Source organism: Dermacentor andersoni, chromosome 7 (genome assembly GCF_023375885.2).
Source record: "Dermacentor andersoni chromosome 7, qqDerAnde1_hic_scaffold, whole genome shotgun sequence".
NCBI lineage: Eukaryota > Metazoa > Arthropoda > Arachnida > Ixodida > Ixodidae > Dermacentor > Dermacentor andersoni.
In genome coordinates, this window is record NC_092820.1 from 114,512,147 (window position 1) to 114,534,075 (window position 21,929).

Here is a 21,929-nt window from a genome sequence, read left to right on the forward strand (position 1 = left end):
TTCAATGTAGCTCGTGAATGTTTCTGCTGTCTGCTGTGCTCGGGCGCGCAAGCGTTGTTCAGCGCGCAGTTTGCGAACAGCGGGTCGGCCGAACACTTCTGTAAAGGTTGTCTTGAAGACTGCCCATGTGGGTAAGTCACTTTCGTGGTTGTGAAACCAGAGTTGGGCAACACCAGCCAGATAAAAGATGACGTGGGTTAACTTCGCTGGATCATCCCACTTGTTGTGCGCGCTCACCCGTTCATATGACGCCAACCAGTCTTCTACGTCTTCGTCGTCTGCACCGCTGAAGATCTTGGGGTCGCGTTGTCGTGCAACGCTGGTGCAAGTGACGGACTGTGGCGTCGGCGCCGTTTGGGATGAGCTGTCGGTCATGGCGGGCGATAGCGTTCTTGATCGCAGCTCCAGGGTTACAAGCGACGGGGTTTGAGTCCCAGCACCTCCACCAATTGAGAAGAGGTTTATTGGCGGCTCCTAAGGCAAAAGCGCAGCGACCGGAAACGGCGAGACAGCCCGAAGCACTGTCCAACAAAGGCGACAGTAATCAACAGCGCGAGCGGAGCCGAGCCGCGCGTTGGCGATGTGTCTGTGCCGCGAGGCGCGTCTTCTTCACAAAGCTAAGAGTGTGTGTGAAGTGATTTTAGGAAAGGAAACGGAAGAGATGAGTGCAGCGCCGTAACTGTCTCTCACAGGAGGACACCTCAACAGCACTGCACGGGGAAGGGGGAATGGGAAGAAAAAGACGAAGGAGAGAAAGACAGGTCGAACGTGGCAAGGGGAAAAAAATGTGAGTGCGGGGCTCAGAGCCGCGCTCTCAAGTGCGTCGCATCACAGTAGTCTAGCAATGCCGAAAGAGCGCCCTTCACGATGGACGAGTGGGCTGCAGGGAATAGCAGCGTGGTCGCCGTATCGTAAGTCAGTCCCAGTCGCCGATAGACTGTACACAAGTCCGTGCGCTCCACATTGAAGGCAGGGCAGCGAAGTAGCAAGTGGTCGAGCGTCTCCAAATCGGCGCAGTTGCTGCACGCGGGGTCGCCAATTCCCTGCAGCCTGTGCGTTCTAGCAGCAGTCCTATAGCAGCCGACGCGCAGGCGAAGCAGGAAAGAGCGGTCCGCCCGGGAGAAGCCTTGCTATCCCTTTAAACGCTTGGCCATTTGAACAAAACTGCCAGCTCTATTTAAAGGTAATTTGTAATTTAGAGGCAGTTGAGGTTTCAAGGGACTTTAGGTTGAGGTTATATCAAAGCTAAACTCACCAACACGTTGCTTCCGCCACCACCGCCTTTTCCAGATGATCCTGGTGCAGCTTCATTTTCCTCCATGTCACTGTCTGACAAATGCAAAGGAACACGTTTGTATAAATCACGCTCCAAATTACTAATGACTAGAACAAACAGCCTTTTATTGCAGCCTGTGAAATCCGCACCCGTCGCTATATAGAGACGGCGATTAGAACTGCTTATTTCCGCATCGTCGCGAATGAATTAGTGAGATAAACTTCACAAGAATGAGACTTCTGTGTTTCATTTTTCGCAGCATAAAGAAGAAAACACTTCCTACGAGATGTGTTTTAAAGACGAAAGTCATGAAGGCGAAAACGGTGCGCTTGCAGCGTTTTGTCAAAATATAAAAGCCTGAAAGAATTTATCGGCAAAAAATTCGTGGTACTAACCACTTTACCTTTTGAATGGTCCTTCACTTGGCACCCCATCCCGACACAAGAAAGTGCGGGGCAGCGCCACCCCTCAAGTAATTTTTTTACTCGGCTTTGTGACACTCGACGACCTTTTCTGAGGGAACATCTCGCAACCAGAAGCTCGTGGCGTGTACTCGAATTCACTGGATTGGAGGCGTGATGTTTTATATGGCTACTACTCTTCGTAGACAATTCGAAGCGTCGTGTCCTTTTGGCGCGGGGAGTGGCACTATGGGGTGGGCAGCCTCCATTCAAGCGCTTGTATGAAGGCTCCGTACTCTGTCGAGGCACGTCGGCAATATGCGGGCAACAACTATGTTTTTTCAAGGAATACGTACCACATTCTCCTATTGCGAACAACCTGTGTGCCCGATATGCCCTGCATCCGTACGTGGCTATGGACGTATACAATACTATGATCATATGGCTATGAAAACTCATATGTGCTTGATTCTTCACTGTCGCTACAACGTGACAATGTGAATATAAATTTATGGTACGGCGCACATGGTATTTTTTTACTGGATTGTCCTGCGTACGCAAAAACGCTTGCAAATGAAACATCCACAGCACAGACACAAATGTGCTCGCAACTGACAGAAACTGAAAGCGCTACGATCAGAAACATGTCCCTGCTGTTCTTAATTCTCTGATGTGAAAGGTTTAGTCTGTACTTTTTTATCTGTAGAGGTTGTAACGTAGGTGTACTTGACACAGCGTTGGGTCCGCACATGTGAGCAGCACCTCAAGAGCTCGTCGGGCAAGACCAGCGGAAGAGCCTTCTCGGCTCATAATAACGACACCAAACCAAAAGAGGCTATCACAGTGCTCCCGTATGGAGGCCGGCTTTGTGTGCTCTACGATGAAACATGCCGGGTTTTGGCGAGAAGCCTGAAAAGCCTCCGAAAAGTGCCTCATCTTTCGCGGCTTCCGGTTTCACGAATGTTACCTCGCAAGCTCTGCCAGCTCACATCTTCCTGTGCTTTCTTAAGAACTTCAAGACACCCAAGATTACCAGGTCACACAACTTAAGAGACAATACTATACTCACGTGAGCTACTGTTTATCCTCACGAGCTGTGCCATGAAAAACAAACGCGATGAGCAACCTAGACAATTATGGGGAGTCAAGCCTAATGATTTTGGTCGCGGTGCCAACAGCAATCGCGGATATCAGCTTCAACAGGCAGCTCACCGTGACATTGTACAGGTGTATCCCGAATCTAACAAGGTGAAGCTTGTTACAGCGATGGACAGCGCACACGGCTGTCATCCTCTGACGACACCTCTCTCACATAAAACCTCCCAAACAAATTTCTCTTAAGCCCCGGAGCTGGGTGCGCCATTGTTCGTTAGCACAGTTACCGCAATCGCTGTTCGTTTGAACCATACTGCGTTTGTTCTTTCAGAGCACGAGCTACGAAGTGTGTGTGCCACCGATGCTCTCGCATCCTGTCTTTCATTGTTTTGCGTCGCTCTAGCTTTTCAGCTTGACTATACCGTAGACATCAGAAGACGCCCCCACATCACCGGCTAGATAGCCAACGGAAGGTGGTGCCTTATACGTGTAGCGAACCAATCAATGCTAGGGCTGGGAGTATCGCAGAGTTGGGCTGAGAGTCTTAGCCGCGGGTGCGAGGAGTGCGTGTAAAATGTGTCTGGTCGCAAATTCCGAAGCACCGATGCTCAAAAGGCTTAGCTGCGCATCCGAGGATTCCGCACGCAATGCTTGGTTACGAAGTCTGCATCGCCGATCCATCGGACTGCTTATCCGCTGGTCTGAGACGTCCATAGACGGAGGGAGCGGCCACGCTTATGGCGACGACCGCGTAGGCGTAGCGCCCCTATTTAGACTCGTCGAGATTACGGAGACGGTCGAGAGTTCGCGATGTGCAAAGAGCCGAGCAGACGACGCCCATGCGAAGCGAGCCTTAGACCAATGGCGAAGCGCGCTGGAGCCACGTGACGCGCACGACCAATCGGAGAATTTCGCATGACCTTCAATCATTTGATTTTTGTGCGGGTGTATCTGTGGCAAGCATAGATAGCTGAAGCGGCACATTTAAAGCAGGAGATACGAGTTCCGCAGACACTGCGGCTTGAAAAACCTTTTTTTTTTCGGTATTTCCGTGAAATATTGCACCACCTTAGCTGATGCAACAAATCGAGTACCTCTGCGTAATTTTTAGTGAAGACATTTCGCATTCGGATAGAAAAACAGTAACGGAAACTTAATATGCGATTTCCAAGAATTCATTGCTCTTTATCATTTCTCGCGATACGATAGCCACGCCCAGCTTTGATAAAGAATGCTAGCCAAAATAATTTGGCAGAGTTCTGCCATTACGGTGCCCTCTATAGCCAAGTGGGGTTTTTAAGGACGTGAACTCCGTTTAGAGACGCTCGAAAAGAAAAGGGAAGTGGGGCTCTCAGTACACGTTGGAGGAACGACACTAACCCTTCTGATTTCCCTCCCCCTTCCTTTTTTCGTCATTTGCAAACATGCCCGAAAAAAAACACGCTATACTGCAGCGAATAGACACCGTCCTAAGCGTGTTCCTCTACATACTAAGTACATGCGACATGTAACATCTCACCTCTTATGGACAGAAATAAGACCGTAATGATGATCACCAAGGCCCCGAGAAGCATGAGAAAACCGCACACCATGGGCCAGTTGCTGCTGTGCGACCTGCAATTCGTGGAACACGAGTATAGGACACACGACGAAAGGGGCACCATTTTGCATTGATGACTTTTTCTTTTTGTGCGTTCTTTCTTGCCCGACACCTCACTTGCCCAGGTTTAGCTGGGATCAGCCGCTAAGCGTAGCAGATAAATTACTAGAATCAAAAGAAAGTAACTCTTTATTTGTGATTTGTGATAGCAAAAATCAAACGAGAATGTCGTCCTGTCGAGCGCTGTCCATACAAGGTAGCAACATCAGTCAGCGGAGAAACCAAAGATGTCAGCACTGCATCATCGCACGGCCAGTGTTTGCAGTCGAACTCTCACTTTAAATCCCCATTGAAATGAAAGATTACATTCGGTGAGCCTCATTGCCATCCTTCCCGCGACCTCGCAAAAGAAAGCTGATCAGACGAGCGTTTCAATGGCCGTTAATCTCAATTGTCACTGAAAACGAAAGTGCGACTGCTGTATTAGACTAGTCAATGCGAGACGTTTCTGTATGAGAAGGAGCGAATCAGCTATATGTTAGGATGAATATCCTATATATGTAATGAGGTCTGCTAATCACTCTTTAGGGAGCAAATTTATGCTATGCAATACAACTTTCTGTCGCATCAGGTGGCTACGCGCAGGGCTCTGTTTCAACTACGTTATTGAACACGTAACGCTTTAGCCGAGTTCACCCCTGAGCCCATCCGGCGAGAAACCCAGCCAGCGAACCAAGCTGAAGCCAAGAGATGAAGGCTAAAGAATGCAACCTTGGTTTGAAAAAAAAAAAAGACAAAATCTGCGAGAGATTTCCCTCTTGACGGTGAATGAGATGTACTGAAGTTAGCTTGAAATCCAACCTGTTTTCTTCGATAAATAGATTTACAGGAACCCTTTACAATGGCTGAAATAAAATGGGTCGACACCATATTTACGGCGAACGTAGACTGCATAATTTACTGACATTCCCTGCGACAAGTGTTTCAGATTTATTGTGCATCACGTGGGTAATCTTGCTTTACGCAAAATAAATTTCCTTTTTCTCGTACTCGCGTGGCGTTGCAGCGCTTGCAACAACAGCCTGGTCCTTCGCAAAAAAAAAAAAAAAAAAACGGTCAGACTGCGGGTTCTCTTTTCCAGCGTCTGCATTGCTCCTCATACTCCTCATATTGGGTGAAAACCAGCAACACAGCCTCAAACTGTCGTATTGTATAAACTCGCTCGCCAGTGCACAAACCTTAACCCTTTTGGATACTTACCTCGCGTGAGTTCACGTGGGAAATGTTGGAATACTTCTGAGGTATCTATTCCTACACATAACCTTTCTTTATTGTTTAAATCAAACTGCATCCCACTTAACGGTATTGCTATAGAAACAATGCATTTGTTATTTTAGCAATGCGCCGTGTATGTGCGTGCGTAAGGTCTGGCGACACCGGCGGTGCAGGAACGGACACAATGTTTCTTACCGGAGGTGAGAAAATATGTTGGCCCATGGGAGCACTTGGCAAAATACATCAGTGCACCAACTCAAATGAACACCTTTAGAGCTCAGCTGTTAGGCGCCCGTTCCTGAGTTGAGCGTCGGCGTCCCTTGGCGTCGTCGTAGTAACCGAGCGAACGAGTACAGCGAACGATGAAAAAGCGAACGCGGAGTGCAGCGGGGATGAAAGACGGCGACAGAGAAGAGTGCGCGATGAAGAAAGTGGAGGAGGAGAGTGTGGCGAAAGCGTGAGAAGAAAAGCGGAGTTCCGCGCAAGACGGGCTCTGCAGCGACGACCGCTACTAGATGGCGCCAGAGTAGCGCACCTTCGTCTGTTCACCAATGACGCCATCGATAAGGCATGCCGCGGCGGCGTCCACCGATACCATATATGGAACCATAGCGCTGCAAGAGGGGAGGTCCGTCTGCGGCGGCGGCTGCTGTGAATTGCGCCCACGCGTCACCCACGCGCTACCTCTCGCGATCTCCCGATTAGCGAGGCAGTCGCGCCACACCTCCCTCGGTTTGCAATATGCCGCACAAACAGATTGTCCGTGCTAGGGACGCTTTCTAATATAATATCGACATGTTTGCACAGCGTGAAAGACGAGGACTGAAGGAAGAACACAGTACAGGCTTTGACTTCAACTGATCTTTATTTGCGAAATTGCCAGAACTATATACATGAGCAAAAGTAATAAAAAATAACTTTTGCATTAAATCACACGTGAACACCTATTGCATCACAGCCAGGTACTTGGTTTCGTTTTTTTTTTTTTTGTGAGCGCAATCGACGGCATGCTGATGCACAGCCACTGTATCTTGTCAGCCTCTTTGATTTCATGGGTAAGCTATTCTCGGTGTTAGGAAATTATGGCGCAGTTTTGAAATCCAGTGTCACAATGGCAGTCTCTGCAGTGAATGCCAAGATGACCTTGCAACGGCATTCACTGTAGAGACTGTCATTGAGACCCTGAATTTGAAAGCTGCGTCATCATTTCCAAACAGCGAGAACAGCTTACACGTGAAATCATAGAGGCTGACAAGATGCAGCGGCTGGGCGACCTTTGCATTAGCATGCCGTCGATTGCCCTCACAAAAAACGAAATCAAGTATCTGGCTGTGTTGCAATAGGGTTTCACGTGTGGCTTAATGCAAAAGTTGTTTTTTCATTACTTTTGCTCGTGTATATAGTTCTGGCGATCTCACAAATAAAGATCAGTTGAAGTCAAAGCCTGTACTGTGTTCTTCCTTCAGTCCTCGTCTTTCACGTTGTGCAAACATGTCGATATTTAATCAACTCTCCCATGCTTCCACCTTATCAAGTTCTAATATAAGCCGTATGCCCATATAATCCTAATACACAATATTGACACGCATACTCTTTAAACGCATAGAGCTGCGATCAAATTTCATATAATCTAATACACAATTTGACACTCATACTCATTAAACGCATAAAGCTGCGCTCAAATTTCGCATTAGAGGGTACCGTAATAGTCTGATATTTTATCTGCTTAACTAGAGTACGATACTCACAACTGAAATATTTAGGAACGTTACTGCAGCCTAAACGTTTCAATTTCGGAAACGAAGATAATCAATGCCAAAGGCATGTGATCGTAGTGGAAATCGTTATGCTACATGTACTAATTCCTAAAAATCTTCTCTCCAATACTTCGATCGAAATGCGATGGCGTTCCATGTATTAACTTTTGATAAACACTTCCTTCGGTAATGAGGAACAACTGGCGGGATAATAATCTATTGTTTAATAAATATTAAGGGTAAATATCTTGAGAAGTTGCTAGCTTCAATACTTCTGCGGAGTAAATGTGGCATAGAACACAAACCGCGTTCTGTGGCCAATTGGAATAAAAGACCCGATGCAATACAAAGCGTTCGCTTACCGATCACCTCCTGTAAAGGAAAATAAAACGCAATGTGAGTGATATCATGCACGGTCATCAAGGTGGTCTTGCAATAACTGTTCAAATGGCGTATAAAAAACTTTCCACCATGCCAGAAATCATTTTAACCGCGAACAGCGGTGTCTGTAGCGCCATGCTAGCGCAGGGGGATGGAAGGATGGATGGATGGATGGATGGATGGATGGACGGATGGACGGATGGACGGATGGACGGATGGACGGATGGGCGGATGGATGGATGGATGGATGGATGGATGGATGGATGGATGGATGGATGGATGGATGGATGGATGGATGGATGGATGGATGGATGGATGGATGGATGGATGGATGGATGGATGGATGGATGGATGGATGGATGGATGCTATGAGCGTTCCCTGTGGAATGGGGCAGCAGGTTGAGCCACAAAGTACCTATTATATTTCCAAATGTGCTACCTATGTGGAAAAAACCCACAAACAATTCCTATAACCAAACTTTGTTTTTGTACGCCTCCATTGTTTCTCGTGTCCCTACTTTTCTTACACAGTCTTCAAGTCGCCTCTTACTAATCTCTACTGCGGACATGTTTGCTTTCCCCCTGCTCTCGCTGAACCCACAGGCTTCAAGGATTCCAGAGGTGCCCCAATCGACCATTGGGCAGATATCTTCACATTCTGATAAAGCGTGCTCCATCGTTTCCCGAGCTTTACGGCAAAAAAGGAGCCCGCGTGAGGCCAGTGCCACCAACATTCCGCCACTCAATCAGCCACTAAATCCCCGCGGCTCGTTGTCAGTTCACGTGTGCCGATGTGCTCCCGGCTGGCTTTGTCAGCGGGATAGTTGAGAAGGGAATGGTTCGGGAATGGACGAAGCGAGCAGAGCCCGACTAACGGCTATGGGCAAATCGCAGATACCCCGAAACGAGCGAATGCAAGCACTCCGTGCCCGGGACGTCGCTCCTCGTCAAGAGGTTTTCCCAGGATGTCGACGACGAAAGCTCCAACAGGGAAGCCAACGCCCCCAATTGCAAAAAAGAACAAGTTAGTCGCACTATGTAAAGCATAACCGTCACAGCAGTTCCTTAATTGTGATCGCGTTTTTCAATGACGTCTGACGTCTAATAACGTATGTCGTATAAATTGGCTGCCTTCAGTATCAGGCATCGAACCGTCCTCGAGATGTTCCACTATTTTGCGTTCTTCGGTCATTTAGACACTCATGACTGATTTGCAAAGTCATGACCGTCGAAAAAATTTAGGGAAGCAAAAAAAAAAGCAGATCTCCTCGACGGTCTGTTGTACGACATGTAAGCAGGCCATCAGAATATTCGACGATATTCGAATACTGCCAGACAATAAGAAGTGTATATCGCTCACATTTGATTGTGGGAAGGCAATGTTCAGAAACGATTGAAGTACGGGTTTGATATTGGACTAATGATTCGTAGTATATTAACTCGGCCATACTGCTGGGCAGATATACCTCCTTAGATTAATCCTTTTGCTTCTTTATTGCATAGAAAAATAAGCAAAACTTCCGGAAATACGTCCTTACGCATCCAGTTGGCGTCTATAGGACGTTTGTGTTAAACTCTGTATTTGTAGCAGTTCCCGAGGGCCTAATACATACAACCAAATTATGACATTTTTTTTTCGAAATCACTTCGTTATTGCGTACGCAGCTGTAGCAAACATAAAACTATAGTTCTTTAGTGGCCTTGTAGCTTTTGTACTACTGCTTTCCCATCGCAAAGGCGCCGACATTTACTAAAATCAGGGCTCGCAAACAATGCGTATCTAATTAGCCCGTATATACTTCCTGTAAAATCACGAAACATGTAAAAGGAAAGAGCAAGATACGTCAAGTGGGCAGACTCTCTAAGCGTGCTTCGTTTAAGGATTCACCGTCCCCTTTCTAAGCGGGACTTAGGCGAACCACTACAGGACACGAAGCACGTTCACCCACATACAGGCTAACGCAGATTGGCACGTCAACTTACGTGAAGTGGATACGTGGGAACCTGCGAGAAAGAAGCGAAGACAAAGACAACGGCAACTCGGTTAACCGCGTAGCGCCTTTTTTTTTTTTCGTCGAAGCTACACTCACGCCGCCTCGCCCTGACACGAGCGGAAGATTTTTCCGCGCAATGAATTTGTCCGCGCATTAAAATGGAGTATAGCAGGGCTTCTATATAAGTTGAACGGCCGCTTTCCTGACACTGTGCACCCCTCTCACGCTGTTTTGGTTCTGGTAAAGACGATTATTCGCTCGGAAGCTGCAACTCCCCTGAAACCGGCACTGCTAATGGGCCGCTGTCAGTGACGGGCATCGCTAATAAGTCGCGTGTGCAGCTATCACCACAGCGCATGCAAATCGGCAAGGGGCCAAGCGCTACTACGCGCGCGCGTGTGGTTGGCATCACTTGACCATTCGCAAGTCAACACGGTGTCTAACACTACCATGCTCTTGCTTGTCCGCTATTACTACGGGGTTTGTAGGTCAGCATGCTACCTATATTACTACCAAGCGCTGGCGTGTCTGCTATGAATATAGACTGTTCGCAAGTCATCATGGTAGCCAAGAACTACCAAACGCTTGCGTGACTGGTATCAAAACAATGTTGGTTTATAGCCGCGTCACTGTCCAGAACTTGCGTGACTGCTATCACTAAACCACTTAGAAATCGACGTGGTGCCAAGCACTATATCATGCTATTTCTTGCCCTATATCACACAGCATTTCTATGTAGAACAACTCTCCGCAATTCTTTGTTTCTGCCGAAGTACACTCTTCGCAGTGCATAGACCACTACAGTGTGGCACTTCACGTCTTCCTCGCGCATAGAAGCAATGGAAAGCGGGCCAATTGTTTGTCAGGTCCTTAGAAGAGGTTATTCACTTACAGGCACTACGAATGCTTCTAACCACCGTGATATCCTTCTAACAGACTGCATGCAGAACGAGAGTTCCTCAGATTCACGTTACATGAGTATGCGTGAGTACAGAAGTACCCCGTGCGCTTTACACTCGAGCACAACAGTTCAAGCAGCAAGTGTCCATTGTCATTTTTGAAAAGGTTCAGACAGCAACGGCATCCCGCTTTGACCTTTACCTCCTTTATGGCTTTCAAGAATGGGTGCCACTTCGTTCTGAGGGTAGTTATAAGCGTCGGCCGGCTCGTACCAGCCGTAGTTGTAGTGATGCTGGGGATCTTGATACTGGTACTCTTGGAGTTGGGCCTCCGGCTGCTGGTAATATTGCTGCTGCTGGTCGTTATAACCTGAACAAGCAAAGAAGCAGCCAAGGAGTAAAAGCGTTACTAACCTGTAGCGCTGGTTTAAAAGCTTCAAGAGCACAGCTGCAGCTTTGCTCTGCTGAGCGAGATGTCGGGGGTTCGGTCGTATATCCGACCGGACAAATTGTGACACGCCCTTGAACGCAAAAATAAGCGCTTTCGCATGGTGTTTCGGTCGGACGGTATAGACAACTGTTTGGCGCATGACGTCCTTTCAAAAAGCAGCGTTTTGCTCTGGGACGTGAAACCTAATCAATTTCCATCGTTCCAAGCAATAAGTACAGCGCTACCTATTTGTTAACGTCCCGGACACTTCGATGTTCTCGCTCTTTCATCTATATATCCTTTACTTTCGATGAATGAACTATCCGAAGGGAGTACCGTGATGCTCCCTACACGCATGCGCAGCATTGCCCACGCAGCTAAATGGACTGCATTTTAGTTCTGCAGGAAAATGAATGTTTATTCGAGCTGCATTTCATCATAATTAAGTTGCTGTGTTATCGGCGGAGACCTATTCATATAAACGGAATCGCAGCATTGAGTGGAAGATGTAATTTTTCGTGGTACACGTGTCGGAGGAAGTCAAGTAATTAGCTTTCAGTGTTTCGTTTCGCAGTCATATTTCCAATTTAGGGCACGGGTTGCCACTGAGAGACTGAAGCTGGTGGGTACTCAAAGCATAACCACATAGTAGGTATACCCCTACTGTTACCATGTTTCCTGATGGTAATCCTCGAAAGCTGCCACGAAATACATCCGTGTTCAACACAGTCGAATCCTGCACAGCGAAAGCTAGGATTTCTGAGAATGTGCTTAGTGCATTGTCGGTGTATTTGGCGCATGTCCGCTCAGGGATATCTCAGAACTGGTGACAGTCTCGACTTTTGCCTCCTAAGTACAAGTACCTCGAACATTGGCTAGCCACCATACGCTATTGCGACATGTTCGCTAGAGTATTTGATTGTGGAGTAAATAGTACGTAGAAATAAACTTGGCTAGCCTGTGGTCCACGTTGATGAACGCGAATTGCGACGGATGCGTAACTTCAACCGCGTACTTTCTTCGGGCTCTTCAGACCGCCGTGATAGCGGGTCCTCCGGCTTCGGTCTCTTTTTCACAGCTTTTCTTTTTTTTAAAAATGATGGGAGCTGAAGCTGTAATTAAACATTATAATTGCTAACTTGACAGCTGAAGGGTTCACTTTAACGGTGGTGGGGTGCGAGCTGTGAAACAATAAGGTTTCACAGCTTGTCTTGCTTCAAATTCGATGTCGCGGACGTCGACATATTGATTACACAGGGCCAGATAGCGACATTGGGTAATTGAGTCTCTTAAGGGATAGATTATTGTCGTGAAGCCTAGAGGCGCCGCAAAGGCTTTACACCGTTCTTGAGAGTCCTACGTTCCGAGAGGCGGTACTCGGTGATCCCGTGCGGTCCGCATAGCTAACGTGACTGAACGAGAACCGGCCCACCCAACGCAACATGGCCGACGGCCTCTCGCAAAAAGGTCGAGCTGCATCGTGCAGCGAGGAACCGTGGCAGGAAATTTCCAAGGCTCAATGACTGAGGTGCTGAGGCATCTGACGAGCTGCCGCGCGAGAAGAAGAAATGTTCCGCACTCACCTTGGGCGTCAGCCATGTCTACTTCGAGGAGGAGTCAGGCAGAAGTGAAGCTCGAACCTGGTAGGGACTGGCTGTTGAGGGGCTGAGATACGCGAGCGTTGAAGCCGTTGCACCTCGTGGCACGAATATCGTGGCACGAAGGGCATGCGGGAAGACAGAGCTTCATCTTCCTTACTTTGCTGTAGAAGCACCCACCGAAATCGGTCGAGAACTGAGAAATATTTCCGTATCGCGTTGTTTTTTTCAGAAAACCCAAATAACTGAAAGAACTCAAGGAAAACTTATCTTTTCGTGCCTTGTGGAAGTTAAGGAAAATGTGGTCCCCGTTACTGCCGAGGATGAACGCATGAGTCCATCCATAACAATGCGTTGGGGAAAAGCTTGAGATAAACATACTTTATAAGACAAGCGGGACCAGTGCAGAAACGTGCACCTACCGAATTTGGTAAGATATCCATTACCACACTCGTTAGCTTTTCCTCAACTATTCTTTAACAAACATTTTTTTATTTATTCTTCTTAATGCAAAGCTCACTACTTCATACATTTTATTCTATTGGATCTATGATCTCTTTCTTTTGTACTTGCATTTATCTTCTTTTTATTTTGTTTTATTTATTTTCACTTTATTTTATTTTTTGTTACTGCCAAGGTCTGAACGCAGCAAAAAAAGAATACGGCGGAACTCAACTCATGATGTCTGTCGACGGTAATACGAAAAGCCAAGGTGAACGCCATACATCCACTCAACCACCAACCAAGGCACTTTTTGTTCGATGGTCGCTCACACTGCGACCAGCTACAACCTCATATTTCCTTTTTTTTTTTCGCAGGGTGTAAATATTGCAGAATTAGGACGTCACCAGATAAGCAGAGAGGAAAGAACCCGGAAACGCCAGATTACAACGAGCGGGAGAGATATGCTGCGATGTACGACTCCTGTCAGGTGACCGTGCGGTTTGTTTTCTTGTTACCCTCTGCTGTAGTCGGGCTTCTCTGCTAAAGTGAAGGAAAAAGAATGCCATTAAAAAAAAATACGAAAGAAAGGAAGAAAAATTAAGCAGACTCGAAAACCCGTCTGGCAAGAAGACAGCTCATGTCGGCAGCGCGATGACCCCGACCTTCACCGGGTTGGCGCAACGCGATTTCATTACGTCTTTCTTTTTTTTTTCTCAGATGTTTTTCCGTGCCACCCTGCGTGACGCCAACGGTTCGGGTAGAAGAGCCGTCTGCAAAGGGTTGAGTCTGTCGGTCGGTCGCTTCCGTTGCGCGGCGACAAAAACAACGTCTACGCCGGTTCGTCTGGAAAAAAGAAACAAGAAAAAACACGCGGCATCGCGCTCTTTGCATAAGTATCTTTCTTTCTTTTCCCGCCGTGCTGCATTTGCCCGCGCACTACGTTTTTTCAAGGTACGCTCAGTGTTTGCATAAAACCGTGCAGTGTTCAAGATACAATACGACAAGTGCGATCTTCTCGACGTCAAACGGGTATGCAGGTGAAGAACCGCTGGCATAACACGAAAAAACCCAAACACTAATTCTGAAGAAAATTTGAGAATTGTACCTGTTTTCTTTTCTTTTGTTTTTGAATAATGAGGTTGCAAGTCAAATTACATCAATTAAAATTAGTCCAATTTGTTCTTCCCTATTTCTGGCCATGAATATACTTTCGCACCAAAAAAAAATAGCCTTCGCCCCCTTTTCAAATAGTGTTATTCGAGATGAAACATAATTATTATATAATTATTTATTTAGTAATAGGTTTGCTTATCTATCCACAATTAAGAATTTCCTCCAGCTTAACAAAGAATGCTACTATGGCCTTTGCAATAACACGTTCCGCGCCTAAATCAGCATGTTGAGGTACAAAACCTGGCGCACAAAAAAAATGACACGCTGTGCTTTGTGACCCTAACAGCATCGATGTTAGGCCCGATTCACTAGCTAAGTATTTCAAGAACTGGTGTTGCACCATCAAAGAGACCTTGTTGGCCTTTCAGTGTTTGAAATATCGCGTCGCTGAGCTTCTTGCTTTCTTTATTTTTTTTATTCATTTGTTGTTAATTGGTAGATTAGCTTTTTAGCCACCGGACCGCTTTTCATGTCATTCACAGCTGCTGCTACTGTTGTTGTTGTTGTTGTTGTTGTTGTTGTTGTTGTTGTTGTTGTTGTTGTTGTTGTTGTTGTTGTTGTTGTTGTTGTTGTTGTTGTTGTTGTTCGGCACAAGTGGCCCATACCCACTGTGGGGACTCAGCCAAGAATTGGGGGGTTTGCACAAAATCAGTAAAAGTTTACAGGAAGGAAAAATGTCTTAGGAAAGACTTAATATTGCACACGGTTCAAAGCGTAACGGTCATCATGATATAATGAGTCACAATATGAATAAATAATTACCATAAACTTACTATATTTAGGAAGGCAGCAGATGGGTCTCAAAAACAGTCTTTCATCGCATTGCAAATATTCAAGCAGTTGCACTCCAATGCAGACGCTCCACACACACACAAAAAAAAAGAAATAGCAGGCAGCATTCATGTTGAGGCCAAGCTTGCCTATAGGGACCTCGAGGAACCTTCTTCTTGCTGAGAAAAATCTCCAACTGCATTGGCAATTTTATCTTCGGACAATTGCCCCAATTTGCGGTCCAACGCGCTGCATTTCTAGAGGGAAGTCGCTAACTGATGACGATGATGATGGCTTGCCCGGAATTGCGCATTTTTTGTCTTATATTTTTTTCCCAGATCTCTTCCTTGTCTTTTTCTTAACACAGCTTTACTTTAGCTCATTTGGTGAGAAGTCAGCGGTCGGAATATGAAAAACAAAAATGAGATAGCTTTGATTAACGGAGATGGCTCCCATCTCCGTTAATTCGGCATATCTTTAGACCTCCCTCTATTTCTTTATGGAAAAATAAACTTGACTTGATTGCATTTCATTTCATTTGAAGTAGCGACAAATGGAGACGTATACGGGGAGAGGGGGGGGGTACACCACGAAATGAAACGGGGGGGGGGGGGGGCGCGAACCAGAGAACTCAGTTAAATTTTCGTGAGAAATTTTACCATTGCAATTTACGGACCCTTTACGTTACCAAACAAAATTCACTAATATAACTGTCAGGACTTCAAGCAGGCGTAGTTCTCATTACAATTACCAGAAACTCAGTAAGTTTGCGAATGTTTCGCTAAGTTAACAACACTGGGGCTTCTGAAGCTAGCTTGCTTATCCGACAGCCCTACTCGCTGATTTAATTCAGAAGGAATGTGTTTACGCAAGCTCAAAGTGTAGCGATATCAATAAAGTTACAAGAGAGTGAGATAGAATTTAATGAAAACTGAAGTTGACCGCCATGATGCAGCGTGTGGGCCACTTCGAATAGGGTGTTTGCATTTGCGCGAACACGATCAGAAAAATAACCACTTGCTGAAATTAAAAGGAACTAGAAATAAGCTACCACATCTAGTCCAGATAACGAAAGGTCAAAAATGTATGTAAGTCGAAGTGGGGTAGATGGCTCACCATCGAATTTTATTCTTCAAACAGCACAAAGTATTGGCGGTAAAGGGAAGTAGCTAGGGGACAGACAGAGCGCAGATTGCCAACTGAATTTCGTCAAGGAAAAACCAGCACATATACATATAGCACTTCTACGGACACAGAAAAAAAGAGATGGAAAGCGATCATGCGTACATTACAAAAGTGTCATTTGTAATTACCTAGAAACAGTATTGCTTTTACCAGCTGGGTGAGCGATCACACACTGAAACATTTATCACCAGTTATTCTTCTGGCGCATTTCGCGCCCGAAATTAAGCCCCTCAGAATGATTTCACTCAAACAACAGCATTCAGTTCCTCAACTTTCATCTATGTTTCACTTCCAATGGGCACCTGTGTTGGGCATACCAGCACATAATCAAAAAAAGAAAATTATCCTCCCTTACGATAGCGCCTACATTAGGTAGATTAAACATGACATTGCTTCTACCGGCCTTCAGGCTGCACTAATAAAGTCACGTGAGCGCGAGCTTGATTGTGTGGCTCCCAATACCCACACAACGCGAATATAAGACACAGGGTTTTCTAGTGATCCTGCCATTTCCGTGCGACTCTTTAAAAAGGAACGCATGTAGAAAGTAAAAGATGTGAAAAAGAGAAAAAAAATCGCCAGTGAATGTAGCTGCTCATGTGCAGCCTTTGTCAAATGTAGGCAGGCTACACCGCGCCGCCTTCATCATACCGCGCGTCCCAGTTGACGTTAGTCAAGTTGTTCAACGAACAAAAAAAATTAAGAAACAGTGAAAAATAGAAATACAAAACCCATGATGTTCGGTCGTCAGCACTCTGACTACCCAACACCGTAGGTCTTAAAAATGCTATCTTGCACCGTCTCTTTTCTTTATCATTTTTTTCTCTCGTTGAACAGTTTCGCTAACGTTAGCTGGGACACCCTATATATGTACATGGAGCTCTTGACATTCCAGGCCTATGTATGGTGAACACGAAACATAATTTATTTTCCAGGGTGTCGAAGTTTCGGCGTACCTGAGCAACTCCCTCAAACAGACTGGGGACGGTCTGTTGGTCAACGGCAGCGTAGTTAGTACTTTTTTGACAAAGAGTGCACGTAAGCACCCTCACAATGTCGTGAAGGTAGCCAGCAGACACGAAGTAAATGTAGTTGTTTCTTCTGCTCCTTGTATGTTTGCTACCTTACACGTAAAGAGAGACAGCCGGCATATTCCACCAACCACACAAAAAAATAAAAAGAATACACGGACTGCATATCAGAAGTCGCGTACAAAACCTAGCTAAGCTGTAGTGAACTTTACATAAAATAGTTCAGCGGTCGAGCCAGTCAACACCAAAACCACGTAAAAAGCTGATACGGCACTTATTTGGTTGTTCATTGTAAAAAGTGTTTCAACACCTTTATTTAAGAAGACCAAGCTCCTAAAGCAGAAGAACGGGAGAAAACTAAAGAGGAAAGTGAAATCGTAAAAAAAAGTTCTTTAGTAAAGCTGCGGATAAGAGTATTAATGCGACACCGATGGGTCCTTCTAGAAAAACAAATATTTATCCTAGATATTCACAAATGGTCATCTTCTATTGCCCGCATGGTCGCTGTCTTCGTGTGTGTGTGCTTCCATTGCACTAGTGTAGGGTATCTTCAATGTGTTATATGCTTAGTAAAGCCGTAGAGCCATCCGATAATTGTTAGACAAAATGCAGAGTGTTTTCGTAACGGTGTAACCGTAGGGTAATTCACGTACTCTAGGTGATTGTCAGTACTTTCCGCAATGCACCACGAGGAGAACTTATAAAACACATTTTCCGTACTCGATCGTGGCAATGCTACTGCAGCTACTCCGCACAAAATGCACAGCGATAATAATAAAAAAAATGTCTTGGCGAAGACCGGGACTGGTCAGCTGGCAGCAATGCCGTGGAAGCGAATATTATAACTTTAAGTCGATGAAGGCACTGAAATTTCCAACATTATAGGCCACTCTGCTATGTTGTGCGGTACTTTTCAATCGAAAAACAGAGGTTGCGGCTCAGCTCTGTGAAGTGGTTCCCTTGGGCATGATTTGTTGTTCTCCCGAGGTGCTTGTATCAGTACTTGAAAACTGATTAACGCAGAGGAACATCCTTGTCGAAAACATAGTTGGCCTTGCCTGTGGCAATGCTAATCGTCAGTCAATAAGATTATTTGTTACAGAAATTGCTAAAAATAGAGATCGAAGTTTCATCGTCATACGCTGTAAGCAAAGCTACAAGGACGTTACGTAGGTATACGTTAAAGACTTCTAGCGCAATATTGCGGGTAAATTGTCCTTCACAAATGCATTGAGCGTGTATTAGAAAAAATGAGATACACGGAGGCTTTTCTTCTAGGAAGCTGTAATCAATGATCATGTTATCATGGACGGGAAAATTGTGAACAACATGAACTGCGCCACCAAGGCTCATTTCAGCTTCATGGGGTAAGTTCTGAATTTATTCAACGAGTCAATAAACTTTTTTTTCAGTACCGTCAGAATCTGAAAGCAGAGCGCCTAACACAGGACGAACGTCTTCTTGGGACCCTGTTGCAAAATTTTATCCAGCCCAGCGCAGTATTATTTAATGGCCTCATCCCCGTGAACCCGGTTAGAAGACGTCTACTTTGGCGCAGAGTTCAAGCGCTGCATAGCTGCTTGCATTGAAACTGGCAAGCAAACTGAAGCATAAGACCTCCCTTAGATGTTTGATCGGACAGCTTTCCTTGAGGTTAAACAAATAGACTTCCGGTATCCGGCCCGTTTATTTCACGGGGTCAATTTCATAGCACCAGTGATTGTACTCAGCGTGCAAGCCAGAGTGGACATGACAGGCCAGCCCGCACTTCAGAAGCGTTATGCCAGCTTACTGCGTGACCCCGGAAGATTCGAACAGGAATGGTGAACTCTCAATTCCTAGTTATCTAGCCACGAATAAGTCACCCTGTAAAATATTAATCGCTTTTCTTGTTTGTGTGATAAGTGTCCATCGATGTTGAAGGAAAATCAACTGCGCCATTCTGGGCAGAAATGAGAGAGATGAAAACGTGACGGCACGCAAGAATTCAGGACTATCCAGACATTGGCCCAGCTGATATTACGTTTACCACTCTCTAACACACAGCCTCAAAGGATCTTCATTAGTATCGCATGTCTAAACAAGAACGCCAAATAGAACTGGAGCTGAAAACCTGAAGGTCGCCCTCGACATGAAATCAGGCTTAGCAGCGACTGACTGCATGGAACTGTGTAAATATGAGCTTTGAAGAACGACATATTGAACTGCATCGAAAGGAAACGTACTGAACAGAAGCACGTGGTGCTGTTTTAACAGAACTTTAACAGAGGTCTTCGACTTCGCTGTCAGTTCGTGTTCGTTATGGCTCTGCAAGACACCAAAATTATTTGAATAAAGGGCTAGTAAATCATCTATTGGGCCCTCTCGCTCGTAAGCATACTTTAAAATTTTGGCTTTTATTTGTGGGAAAACACGGGGGATGCGGGAGATGGAAATTCAAGACGATGAGCAAAACGTGAACAAGGTAAAAGCAGGAGCCAACGTTTCGACAAGTGGACTTGTCTTCTTCAAGGCGACGTATGCTTTCCTCGCCACCTTGTTCACGTTTTGCTCATCGGCTTTTATTTGTGTATTACATGTTCAAAAAGATATTTTAGACGAACTTGCACTGTTTTCTTCACAGAATAAATTTTAGCTATAATAAATTGCTTGCTCGGCTAACGCACGTGTGACGTAAGTAACGTGAAATGTATTTTTAAGAATTGCTTCATTGATTACTTTATGGCCTCGGGGGATTATATTGGGACACCTTTATTTATTATTAACTTTCCTTTCTTTTAAATAATTTATTGAACTTTATAAGCACAAAACTGCTGCATAGGGGATAGCGTAGTGTCTTGGCGAAGTCCACGTAGGGTAATATAGCATAGCGTATTTTCATCCTGCCTTCACGTAGGGCCTTATTTTTTAATAATTGGTGACAACGTGCTGGCATTTATTTATTGAAATTCAATTTCTAGTCACAACTATGTCTGTCTCCTCCTCGTTTCTTTCTTGACAGCATTTCTCATTGTTTCAAGTATAAAGATCGTCCACAAGTCCTAACTAGCGCAAGTATAATGGCATGCTCTTCGTGGGTAGGATTGCGTACCCTCTTCTGTTCCAGAGTCCCAGGAAGTCACTAGTGTGTATTTGTCCTGTATATCAAGTAAAGTCTGTTGTTAAATGCATGGTTGGATAGTAGCAGTGCAGACTGAAGCAATCGCATATGAAGAGGATGCATCAGCAGGGTTCATTGTATTTCCAGTATACATATGCCAAAGGCAGCGGTGGGTATACGTGTATGACATTCTAGTGCATACTTACATCGAGGTGGCACATTCGGTTGCCGACTACAGTCTCATAGAGGCAGAAGGCAGACATTATCTTCCACTTGCAAATCTAACGGCACGTAATATTGTAAATCTGTAGCTCTCCGATATGGAGCTTTCATAGCAGAGGTGCGTATCCATGCGAGTTAAAACTTATAAATCTAGAAATAGCGCTTAGCCAGCTTTAGCACACCCAAGTACTACGTGGCAGGGAGTAAAGTTGGAGGAGGAAAAAAACAAAATATGACTTTTACACCTGATTACTTGAGAAAGCCACGCAGACCACCCCCGCCACTGCGGTACATAATGCCGAAAATAGAAGCAAAAATATGCATTCTGTTTAGTTTCGATCCGTTTGCATTCCCTTTCGAGTCCGACATTATACTTGTAATGCAGTATGCCATTCTAGTGCAGAAGTGCAATTAGTGCGCTTGTCGGGCGCGTTTAGTATACTTAACGATTGTTAAGGCTGAAAGGCGGGCTGTAGTTGATGCTTTCTGCTTGACTAGGACGGACGGACGGACGGACGGACAGACAGTCAAGAACAGGTCAAATTCACGAAAAGAGATTTGTCTAGGTTTTCTGCGTGTCGTGTTCCTTGGCTAAGTGAACGACTTTACGGAATTCCACTTATTTTCCGAAATGAGGTCCGCGAGAACTGGTTGGGTGACCCTGATAAGCTAGATAGATGTCTAGCTTATTGTGGTTCTCGTAAACAGGCACCAAGAAACGGAGGTGGTTTGCGGTAACCTACAGAACCACTGCACAGTTCTCGTGGAGCGGAGCTCCGAGCCTCCCGTTATCTCTCGCACATTACTTATTTCTCTCCCTCCCACGTGGCTTTCCGTGTGTTGGTCACTGAAGCACGTGGATGGCTGCGAGGAAACCCCTTTCCTGTTGCCCGCAACAACCCGTTCCTGTGGTGCTCGCATCACGTGCTTCGGGGGAACGGTCCACCAGACGTGGTGGCGGGTCGTCCCGTTCGGAGTGAGCAAAGCCCCGTCTAGGAAACACGTTGCCAGTTCACATCGCCCAGTCGAGGCCAACTCTGTTTACGGTGCCATATAGCGCGTCCCGGTGAACGACCGTACCGGCCGTTGTTACAGGGTTAAGTTGATACGACCTATCAGTGGAAGTGGGCACGAGTTGAAGGAGTCGTCATCGGGCAAATGAGAGGAGCACCTGAAGACGAAAGCGAGGATTGCGCAAGCACTGCGGATAAACAACAAGGTAGGACTCGTTTGGGTGATTGCGTCGCTACAGTCTGAAAAAAAAACTTTTTACACTAGTCTCCTGCTCTGACACAAC

At 45.7% G+C, this 21,929-nt stretch overlaps 1 protein-coding gene across 1 annotated transcript in view; it reads right to left on the reverse strand.

Annotated features, from left to right (window-relative positions):
- Positions 1-11,158, reverse strand: part of LOC126533963 (uncharacterized) — a 46,972-nt gene extending 35,814 nt beyond the window's left edge. Inside the window, exons 1-3 of the mRNA XM_055072934.2 lie at positions 10,881-11,158; positions 4,292-4,386; positions 1,256-1,329 (exon numbers count right to left, since the gene is read on the reverse strand). Coding sequence (XP_054928909.2) covers positions 1,256-1,329; positions 4,292-4,364 — 147 coding nt within the window. The 5' untranslated portion in view covers positions 4,365-4,386; positions 10,881-11,158. The remainder of the gene's footprint in view (positions 1-1,255; positions 1,330-4,291; positions 4,387-10,880) is intronic.
- Between the last annotated feature and the right edge of the window lie 10,771 nt (positions 11,159-21,929).